Source organism: Grampus griseus (genome assembly GCF_964374135.1).
Source record: "Grampus griseus genome assembly, chromosome: 10".
Classification (NCBI taxonomy): domain Eukaryota; kingdom Metazoa; phylum Chordata; class Mammalia; order Artiodactyla; family Delphinidae; genus Grampus; species Grampus griseus.
This window is the reverse complement of record NC_139004.1, coordinates 68,114,048-68,124,799: the sequence shown is the minus strand read 5'-3', so window position 1 is coordinate 68,124,799 and position 10,752 is coordinate 68,114,048. Positions and strand designations below refer to the sequence as shown.

General features: G+C 57.1%; 1 protein-coding gene across 7 annotated transcripts; it reads left to right on the top strand.

The window, feature by feature from the left end:
- Positions 1-1,583: 1,583 nt before the first annotated feature.
- BAP1 (BRCA1 associated deubiquitinase 1) lies at positions 1,584-10,399 on the top strand. Of its 7 annotated transcripts, none has more exons than XM_082663860.1 (17): positions 1,682-1,820; positions 1,919-1,948; positions 2,058-2,112; positions 3,104-3,164; positions 3,563-3,682; positions 4,154-4,215; positions 4,301-4,443; positions 4,711-4,789; positions 5,251-5,374; positions 5,686-5,833; positions 6,306-6,490; positions 6,934-7,067; positions 7,562-8,040; positions 8,155-8,315; positions 8,589-8,732; positions 8,815-8,887; positions 9,100-10,399. In XM_082663860.1, the coding sequence occupies exons 1-17, from the start codon at positions 1,784-1,786 to the stop codon at positions 9,231-9,233; spliced, it is 2,169 nt and encodes a 722-aa protein (XP_082519986.1). In that variant the 5' UTR covers positions 1,682-1,783; the 3' UTR covers positions 9,234-10,399. The 7 variants fall into 7 exon arrangements, with proteins under 7 accessions (XP_082519988.1, XP_082519986.1, XP_082519987.1 ...); XM_082663861.1 differs by having other exon boundaries at positions 3,104-3,236; positions 5,305-5,374; positions 8,589-8,681; XM_082663859.1 differs by having other exon boundaries at positions 3,104-3,236; positions 5,305-5,374.
- The last annotated feature ends 353 nt before the right edge of the window (positions 10,400-10,752 follow it).

Sequence of the window (10,752 nt, the reverse complement as noted above, 5' to 3'; positions counted from 1 at the left end):
AAGTTCCTTAATTCCACCCAGGAAAAGCTAGATTAGGTAGCTCTTTCCTAGGAAAAGGAGCCTGTGAGATTCTGGCTGCCTAAAGCGAGAACTCCCTCTAGTGAGAGCCAAGATATAACCCTGACAAATCACCCCTTGGCTCCTATTGTTTCTTTTCACCAGGCTCAGATGATCACTGAGGTCTGGCCTGTTCTCAGCCTTCCTCTAGATGTGAACCAAGGTTAAAAGGCCCAGAAGTGGAAAAGACACCCTGCCACTCCTCCCCCGACCAATGTCAGCTGGCTATAAATTCAGTTTTCATTGGTTAAGGGGGAAATCCCTGAATGGGAAGGGGGACAAAAGAAATAAAAAGCACTCCTCTGAAAGAAGGACTGTGTCAAGTCAGGGGAGAGGAGAAGGATAGCATTTCTTAGGAGAATTGAGTGAATTAAGTCAGTCCAGGGACACACACTCCAGTACCCATGTCCTCAGGCCACAGCTGGAGAGCATGAACATCTTTAGGGACTGTCAATTATTCTGCATGAACGTAACTACTCTGGCAACTAGCTGTTCTGCAAACTAAGGCTCCATCTCCTCTTCTAACCCATGAGTTGCACTTGCATTGGTAATGACACTTGATGGCTTTTTACTCAACAAAAGCACTTGGACAGGCTGGAAGAGGAGAGAGAAGGGCGTGCACTAGGGGATCCACTTTAGCTGGCTACTGAACAGTTCCGAGTCATTGGGGAAATCCAGATCTAGCAATAGAAATAAAACCTTGAAACGTCAGTTCTTTGAATCGCTGGACCAAGACGTTCCTTGAGCGGGATCCTACACACAGTGGTAGTTACAGGAAGACGCAAGGATCTTCAAAGCATGCGAGGAGGACGTTGCAAATGCTGGCTTCCACAAGCTGCTCAGTCTGATATTTCCTAACCGAGCGGATGCTCCCTTGAAACGATTACCGAGTTGTTTCACTGGGTAAGTGCTGGGTAAAACTTGTTGAGAAAGTTAAAAATAAATAAGCGTGTTCGGCCCCGCCACCGCAAGAATAAACAATGATTTATTTGGAAAATACGAGTCGGTGTGGCCACAACCATCCCCCAGAGGTAAAAGCCGAAGAAGGGGCTCAAGGAGCATCCCGCAGATGCCAGACCAGGCTCATGTCGCGCCTGCCGGGCTGCTGGTGCGAGGCCGGGCCGATGGTCGCCTCGGCCGCTCACTCCTCACGGTAGCGCACGGGCGGCCGCTCCCGGCCAGGGCCGCCCGCCCAGCTATCGCCCAGGGCGCCGCTGTCCCGGAGCTTTATTCGTTGCCGCAAGCCGTGGTAGCTACCTCACGGGCCGCCGCCCCGCGCGGTGACTGCGCCGGCGAAGGGAGTGACAACGCAAACGGACACTGGGTCACGCGGACTGCGACCCACAGAGCCTGCAGCCGCGGGGAGCACAGCGACGCTGACAGTTGCGTAGAGTGGGACCGCTAACGGTAGCGTGCTAACGGCCGCGCGCCTGCCCCGCCCCTTCTCGCGCCACCGGCGCTCTAGCTCCGCCCCGACCTCTCGCCCTGCACTCCCGCGCGAGTTCGCCGGCGTCTGGAGTCGAAACTGCAGAAGACGAGGCCAGAGGCGGGGCGGCGATCGTCGCGCAGAGATGACGTAGTGCCGCCGGCGCGGGCGGGTGACGCGACGGGGCCCGTTGTCTGTGTGTGGGGCTAGGGGCCCCGGGGGCGGCGGGGGCTCCCGGCGGGGGGCGGCGGTGGGTCGGGAGGGCCTGGACATGGCGCTGAGGGGCTGCCCCGCGGGAAGATGAATAAGGGCTGGCTGGAGCTGGAGAGCGACCCTGGTGAGGAGGGGACCGGGCAGGCCCGGAGCTGGGGAGGCCGGGTGGGTCCGAGACGCGCCTTTCTGACCACTACCCGCTCCTCTTGTCGCCCCACCCAGGCCTCTTCACCCTCCTGGTGGAAGATTTCGGTAAGAGCCTCTCCTACGCGCCGGAACCAGGCTGTGGGGGCCCACTCCTGGGCCCTCGCTCCACAGCCAGAGGCTACCCTTCCCGACTTCTTTCCTTACCTGATCGCAGGTGTCAAAGGGGTGCAGGTGGAGGAGATCTATGACCTTCAGAGCAAATGCCAGGGGTGAGTGGCTTGGCACGCGGCGTGGCTTCGGTCGCCCCTTACACCCCGAGGGCTAGGGAGGGACCCGGGAGAGAGTGCTCCTCAAGGGAGGAAGTATCAGAGGCTCCAAATTGTAAAATCTCGTATAAGGAAGCATCCCTCCTCTTTGGGTGCCTTCCTGATGAAGCTGGTGCTGTGCTTTTGTTTCTCCCAGTTTTCCCTCAACACTTCCCTTTATGTGGTAGCCTCTTCCCCTCAATACAAATTCTAACCATCTCTTGGATTAAATTCATCTGCTTTCTGGGGCCTTCCAGCCAGAAACCCCCTGCTCTTGACTCGGGTCACACTGTGCCTTTTGTGCAGCTGTAATTTATTAATGACTGCTTTACTGTGCCCATGTGCCAGTGGTTTTAATCCCCATACAGGGGTCTCATATTGATTGGTTGGTTTGTGGCATCTGACAAGGACTCTCCTGGGTGACCAAGGTCAGGGTCTTGTCTTGGTGGTCCTACAGAATAGAGGTGTGGAGGAACTGCTACAGTGACTAAACGGAGAAGTCTGCTTCTTTCCCTTCAGGAAAGAACAGACTGATATGGGTGTTCATTAACTTCCCTGATTGCACTGGGGCCCAGGCCCTGGGCTTCACAAGTGAGAATTAGTGTTTAAATTCCTCATCACATTTATTGTTCTCGCCTTACCTTCTGTTCCTACCCGGTCCTGAGCCATCGTTCCAGCTTTTCTTATCCCAGAACCATAGACTTCATAAGGATACTGGGTGACTCCTGGAGCATCACAGCCAGAGGCTGATGCTTGACTCTGCCTGCAGTGGGCTACTGGGGTGCGAGGGCGCAGGGCCACTTTGGGCAGCGTTGGGAAGAAGCCAAGGGAGAGGTGGGATCACAGGAAGGGCACCTGAGTGGTAACACAGTGCAAAGGAATAGGGGAGAGGAAAGGGAATGCAGATTGCCTACCCCCACTTGACTGGTCTAGCTCTGTCCCTTACTTTCCCCAGCCCCGTGTATGGATTCATCTTCCTGTTCAAATGGATCGAAGAGCGCCGATCCCGTCGCAAGGTCTCTACCTTGGTGGATGATACATCTGTGATTGATGATGATATTGTGAATAACATGTTCTTTGCCCACCAGGTCTGCTGGGCTCTGTGTTCTTTCTGGAGGGTGGGATGCTGCCGTTTTCTTCGCTTGGAAAGTGGAAGTGGGGAAAGGCAGAAGGAACTGAGCTCTTATTCACTAAAAAAGGGAGTCTCTTTAGAGCAGGGTGATGTCTGAGTCCATTCTCCATGTCCCCAGACTCCTGATGGGTACTTAGTTGAGTGAACAAATGTTGGGTAAAGATGAGGGGAGTTGATGAGGATTGTCCAGACATGACTGTCCCTCTCTGAGTCCCCATTCCTGATGAGTATGGGCTTGGGGTGAGGGATGCTGTGGATGGGTGACTGTTCTTTGTTTCACAGCTGATCCCCAACTCTTGTGCCACTCATGCCCTGCTGAGCGTGCTCCTGAACTGCAGCAATGTGGACCTGGGGCCCACCCTGAGTCGCATGAAGGACTTCACCAAAGGCTTCAGCCCTGAGGTAGGCCACAGTGCCTTAATCCTGACTCAGCTGACTAGGCAGATGTGACCACCAGATCTACCACTGATAATGCCACTACACGGCATTTGGCACTATGAGGTTTTTTCAAATGATATTTACATTATATTTGACCTGTAAATTAATTGTGTAAGTCAACTTTTTTTTAAGGCCCAATTGTCAGAAAAGGAGATAGACCTAGGGAAGAGAGGAACGTTCCTTAAGTGACACCTTATTAGGACTTTATCAGGCAATGTTGTTCTCCAGTGTCCACTGATTACTGTGCAAGGCCAGTACAGCCCATCTTTTGGGGGCTCCAGAGCTCTTTTCTGCCCCCACTAGGCCTTCAGGAGAGGCCACCTGTGCTTCTTCAAGTTCCTGGAATGCCCCCAGGCCTGCTCTCCTGAGCTCTGTTTCCCACCCGAGGCCTGCCTGAGAAGTTGCTCTGATGTGGCCTTATTTTCTTCCCTCTAGAGCAAAGGATATGCGATTGGCAATGCTCCAGAGTTGGCCAAGGCACATAATAGCCATGCCAGGTGTGTGGGAGCTGTGGGAACTGATGGGGGTGGGGGAAAGGAAGGGGGTTGTACCATTCTGGGCACTGACTGTGTCCTTCCCCAGGCCTGAGCCACGCCATCTCCCTGAGAAGCAGAATGGCCTTAGTGCTGTGCGGACCATGGAGGCATTCCACTTTGTCAGCTATGTGCCTATCACAGGCCGGCTTTTTGAGCTGGATGGGCTGAAGGTTTACCCCATTGACCATGGTAGGCACTCTGAGCTGGGGGCCCATTGGATTTCTCTGCTTACCTCCTAAGGAAGTGGGGCTCAAGGTCCTCAAGCACTTGGGACCCAGTGGTGGGGCGTGGCGGGGGTGTCTTGAAGACGTGGTTCTGGCAGGATGGCACCCTGTACTGCATTGTCCAACTAGCCCCTGATTCTCTGGGTCACCTTCTCTCCATCATCCTTCCAACTCCTGGCCTGCCCGAGCTCCGGGCTTCCTACCTACTGACTCCTTTTCTTGGTTTCCCCAGGGCCTTGGGGGGAGGATGAGGAGTGGACAGACAAGGCCCGGAGGGTCATCATGGAGCGTATCGGCCTCGCCACTGCAGGGTAAGGGCCCTGAGCCTGCCCTACCTTCTGGAGCTGTGCCCCCATTGGGAGGGACACAGAAGAGGGAACCAAGGCAGAGAGAGGCCAGATGGCTTGTGCAAGGCCACGTGATGAATCTGGCAAGATCAGGATTAGATCTTGTGCTCCCAACTCTTTGCCCTATTTCCCACTCAGGCTGCGTGTGGCCTGCTTCAGGATAGCCTGGGGAGGGGCAGGCCCTGGTGGAGCCCCGGGTGGCCCACGTGTGCTGGCTCACTTCCTGACAGGCCCCTCAGGCAGCTTGTTGGAAGGCACCAGCTCAGGTGCCTGGTGTGCATGGCCAGCTACTGCCCGCCTGTTGGGGTGGGGCCTGTACCTGTGGCTGCAGGTGTGACTTCAGGGAGCCCTGCCAGGAGATCTGCCTCAACCTGATGGCGGGGCCAGGGTGAGAGCTGCTCTCACGGCCACGGCTGTGACTGCAGGGAGCCCTACCATGACATCCGCTTCAACCTGATGGCGGTGGTGCCCGACCGCAGGATCAAGTATGAGGCCAGGCTGCACGTTCTGAAGGTGAACCGTCAGACAGTACTGGAGGCCCTGCAGCAGGTGGGTACCCCTCCTGCCCAGGCCCTGCCTAGCCCAGCCACCCACTCCTTCCCTCCACTGGGTCATCGGTGTCTGATTCCTACATTACTCTGTATTGTGGATCTGGGCTTCAATTAACCACTCCTTTCCTTTGCTCCCTTTGTGGGAAAGGTGATGGGACTTGGCATGGGGAGGGGGAGAATAGCCTCTGAAAGGAGGTTTGACTGTTGTTATTTCCCTTTAAGTGAGTGAGTAGAGCCAAGACCCTTAGCTGTCCAAGGTAGAAGCTAGGGTCTGCCTTCACTCCTCCGCACCTTGGATTTTGATTTCAGCTGATTAGGGTAACGCAGCCAGAGCTGATTCAGACCCACAAGTCTCAAGAGTCACAGTTGCCTGAAGAGACCAAAGCAGTCAGCAGCAAGTCCCCTCTGGCCCTGGAAACAAGCAGGGCCCCAGCGGCCTCTGAGGGCACCCACACAGGTATTGGAGCCTCTCATGGGCCTCAGAGCCACCCCAAGCAGAGCAAGTCTTTTTCTGTGGAGGCACTTGGGCAGTGGTTCAGAGGCTCCTGCAGGAGGTCTGAAGCCTGGTACCTACAGCCCTCTCCCCTCGGAACATGGAGGAAGAGCAGTCCCTCCCTAAACAAAGGCACCTGGAAAGGGCTGCCATTACCACAGTCCCCAAAGCCTTCTCCTTAATGTATATTCCCTTTCTAGCCTCTCTAGAAGTTTTTTTCTTTCTGCCTCCTTTTTTTCATCTCATCCTTTTCCTTTCTCACTGTGGCCCCATGACTTAGAGCTTGCTGACTCCACCCATCAGCTGTCTCTGCTGTTCTTCTCTGAGAAGGGAAGGGGAGCAGTACTGTGCCCCAGGACTGGGGAGACAGTGGGCTGAGGACAGCTTTTCTTGAGGGTCTGGCTGAAAGTCCTGCCCATGCCCCTTGCCCTCTCAGATGGTGTGGAGGAGGTGGCTGGTTCGTGCCCACAAGCCCCGACCCACAGCCCTCCCAGCAAACCCAAGCTGGTGGTGAAGCCTCCAGGGAGCAGCATCAATGGGGTTCCCCCAAACCCCACTCCTATCGTCCAGCGGCTGCCAGCCTTTCTGGACAATCACAACTATGCCAAGTCCCCCATGCAGGTAAGCTGGGAGGATTCCCTCCAGGATTCTTTTGAGAGGTTGCAACAGGCACTTTCCTCAGGTGATTCATTGGTGTTTGCCTTCTGTCGGGGCCTAGGTAACCACGTTCCTCTGTCTGATTCTCAGAAGCCCCTATGATGGCAGGGGTTGAGGGAGGCAGAGAGAGCTCCTCTGACTTTAAACTCAGTCTCATGGCTGTGGGGCTAAATGTTTAGGGCATGGGGTTGGATTCAGCTCTGTGGGTTGGGTTCTACTGGCAAAATAAATGCAGGTGTTTCAGGGCACTCTGTTTCTCTTAGAAGCCCTATGTAGGCAGGTAGTGTGGGTGGGCTCTGGAGCACCTGGAGGGAATCAGTGGACTGAACCCGGAGAGACATGTTGGCTTCCTGGCTGTGGCTGCTGTGTCCAGCCTGGCTCATGGCCGCCCTGGGTCTCTGCCCCAGGAGGAGGAAGACCTGGCAGCAGGTGTGGGCCGCAGCCGAGTTCCAGTCCGCCCACCCCAGCAGTACTCAGATGACGAGGACGACTACGAGGATGACGAGGAGGATGACGTGCAGAACACCAACTCCGCCATCAGGTTAGCCCCAGCTCTGTAAGGCTGGAGGCTGAGGGCTGCAGATCCTATCTTGAATCTTCCAGCCCAGAAAATGCCCTTCAGCAGATAATGCTGAATGCCTGCTGAGTGCAGGGCCCCGGGGAGGCTGACGTGAAGGGGCCGACTCCAGGTCCCAAGAAATTTTTGGAGGGCTTGGGCGAGGGCCGTGCACATTTAACCAGACATCAAGGCCTTTTGTCTAGGCCTTGGGAGATAGGGTGGGGGATATCTTTGCTGGAAGAACTGGCATTGGCAAAAGGCCAGAAGTGAGACAGCTGGAATAGAGGAGGTATCCTTTGAGGACACCTGGCTGCAGCTGTCGAAGCTCAGTGTGCCAGCCTTGGCATGGCCAGGTCAGGCTGCTGGAGCTTCAGGGTCAGTCCCTGGAGGCCAAGATGTGTTCAGGTCATTCTGGGCGTTGCTGAACGTGGTCACCTGGCCCATTCCCTTGGCTTACCTTTCCTTGGGCCCCACAGGTATAAGCGAAAGGGGCCGGGGAAACCAGGGCCATTGAGTGGCTCTGGGGATGGGCAGCTGTCGGTGCTGCAGCCCAACACCATCAACGTCTTGGCCGAGAAGCTCAAAGAGTCCCAGAAAGACCTCTCAATTCCTCTGTCCATCAAGACGAGCAGCGGGGCCGGGAGTCCAGCTGTGGCAGTGCCCACGCACTCACAGCCCTCGCCCACCCCCAGCAATGAGAGCACTGACACAGCCTCTGAGATCGGCAGCGCTTTCAATTCGCCACTACGCTCGCCTATCCGCTCGGCCAACCCCACGCGGCCCTCTAGCCCCGTCACCTCCCACATCTCCAAGGTGCTTTTTGGAGAGGACGACAGCCTGCTGCGTGTTGACTGCATACGCTACAATCGTGCTGTACGCGACCTGGGTCCTGTCATCAGCACGGGCCTGCTGCACCTGGCTGAGGACGGTGTGCTGAGTCCTCTGGCACTGACAGGTGGGCCTTGGGCTGGCTCACTGGCCTCCCAGTGGCGTACTGAGGAGGGAGGTGGCCAAGTGACCACCACGTGTCCTGCACTCTGATGGGTCTTCTCGTGCCTTCTCTTCCCAGAGAGTGGGAAGGGTTCCTCACCTTCCATCAGACCGAGCCAAGGCAGCCAGGGGTCTGGTAGCCCAGAGGAGAAAGAGGTGGTGGAGGCTGTGGATAGCAGAGAGAAGCCTGGGCTGGTCAGGCCTAGTGAGCCCTTGAGCGGGGAGAAGTACTCACCCAAGGTGAGCCCCTCTGCAGCTTTCTCTTCTAATACTGACAAGGGAAGGGCCTAGGGCACTGCTGCCCAGGTGCTGGGTTCCTAGTTGGTATTTTGGTGTGAAGGGTGGTGGCTGAAGCCAGGTGCCAGGAAGCCTGTCTGGGTTGGGTGGTGGCTGGGGCCTCAGTAGGCTCCCGGGACTCTGGCTGCTCGTCCTTGCCTCTAGCTGCCTGCTGGTAGTGGGGCTTTGGTGCTGGCCAGCCCCTGCACCACGGGTGCAATTGTTGGGTTTTGGCAGGAGCTGCTGGCACTGCTGAAGTGTGTGGAGGCTGAGATTGCAAACTACGAGGCCTGCCTCAAGGAAGAGGTGGAGAAGAGGAAGAAGTTCAAGGTGGGCCCTCTCTCCAGCTGCCTGGTCCTCTGCCCACCTGTCTTCCCAGAGGTGCGACCTGCTGGGGTCAGCTGGTGGCTGCTCTGGGGAGATGGCTGCAGCGTCCTCATGTCCTCACTCTTCTCTCCCACAGATCGACGACCAGAGAAGAACACACAACTACGATGAGTTCATCTGCACCTTCATCTCCATGCTGGCTCAGGAAGGTGAGGGGTCTCGCTGCTGCACCTTACCTGGCATGCCCTGCTCAGAGCCCTGGCCCTCAGGCCCCCTCCTTCAGGCCTCTGCTGGGGCTTGAGCAGACTGTAGTCTCAGGGAGGGCCGAGAGACCCTCAGCTTCTGACCGGAGCTGTGGCCCGTTGAGCGAGTGGCTGCTGGGCATCCAGCCACCCGCTCAAGGGCCTGCGCCTCTCCACAGGCATGCTGGCCAACCTGGTGGAGCAGAACATCTCGGTGCGGCGGCGCCAGGGGGTCAGCATTGGCCGACTCCACAAGCAGCGGAAGCCTGACCGGCGGAAACGCTCACGCCCCTACAAGGCCAAGCGCCAGTGAGGACTGCTGGCCCTGACCCTGCCGCTCACTCTTGCCACATGGCCCTCACCAGGGCCCTCCCCTGCCCCACTCTCCCTCTTCCCAGTATTACCGAATAGTTCCAGTCAGAGAGCCCAGACCCTGGGAATAGGAGCCAGGCCAGGATTCTCTGCATGGTACCCCAGTGCCTGCCAGGGCAGGGCTGCCCCGTCATGCTCTGGAAGCAGGAGCTGGGGCACAGGGAGGTGCTGCAGCTTCCTCCACAGCCGGCTGTGGAGTGGCAGGACCTGGCCTTTCTGCCTGGGCAGCAGAATATATATTTTACCTACAGAGACGTCTATTTTTCTGGGCTCTAACCCATCTTGCCACCACTGTGTTGACATAGTCAGCTTCCTGACTCTGAGTTCTCTCCTAACAGCTGTCATCCTGGAGGGCCGGGGTCACTCCTGCAGGGTCACAGCTGGGGGCCCTGCTGCTCTGGCCCCAGTTGTCCCTGTTGCGAGAAAGCCAGGTCTGCTCTCCGTTCCTCCTGGGAGAGCTCCAAACTCAGGGACCTGGCTGCTGGGCTAGACTGGGAGTGGGGTATTCCAGCGGGGGCAGGGTGAGCAGCCTGCTTGGGTCCCATGGCCTGAGCAGAGAGGAGTGTTTGAGCTGTTTGGTGGCCTGGCTTTGGCCAGGCTTGGTAAGACTGCTCTCTGTGGCAAGGCCCTGGGCTCTTTGTCTTCAGTGTTGTGGCCCTGGCAAGGGGCCTGCTTTGGGCTCCTGGGCTCAGAGGAGCCTCTGCCCGCCCCTCAGTATTACCACGTCTCCCTCTTCTTAGAGACAGCAGAGACAGGGCTGCTTGCAGGAAGCTGGCACCACTCAGCTCTCCCTGCCATGCCAGCTTTCTCAGCTTCTGCAAGGCACTCAGGGTGGGGGACAATAGGACCAAGACAACCAGTTGGAGCCCCATGTTCCCAGAGGGCCTGATGCCAATGGCTGATGGGCCCAGCACTGCCTCTGGAGCTCAGGCCCCAAACAGCCCCATGGCCTCTTCTAGGTGGCTTTGAAGGTGATCCAGGCGGGCCCCTTATGTGTACATAGTGACCAGGGTGGGGGCCAGCTGCCTCTGCGCTAAGCATAGCCCGACCCCTCTGGCCCCTGTAAATATTGGACTAATGAATGAATAAAACTCTCCTAAAAAATTAGCCCTCCTGTACTTGCTGGCCTGAGGTTTGTAGGCCAGGGCTGTGGTGGGAGTGAGGACCTAACCAGACCTGGGCCCAGCGCCCTGTGTGTGACCAAAGAGGTAAGGGGAGTGCATTCTCGGGCATTCAGCCTTCTGGGGCAGAGGTTCTTGGGACCCTAGGCCTGGGACTTAGGGTCTGAACTGAGGAGGGGCTTCGGGTGGGCTGTGGAACCTGAGGAGTTGTGTGCATGGTGTAGTGTGGGAGGAGAGGGCCATGGCTTTCACCAGATCTGACAGCTTTGCAACCTGGAGAGGTGTTGGGACTCAGTGGAGGTGGCACCTCTGTCTCTAGTCCTGCCTGGTGTGTAGTCC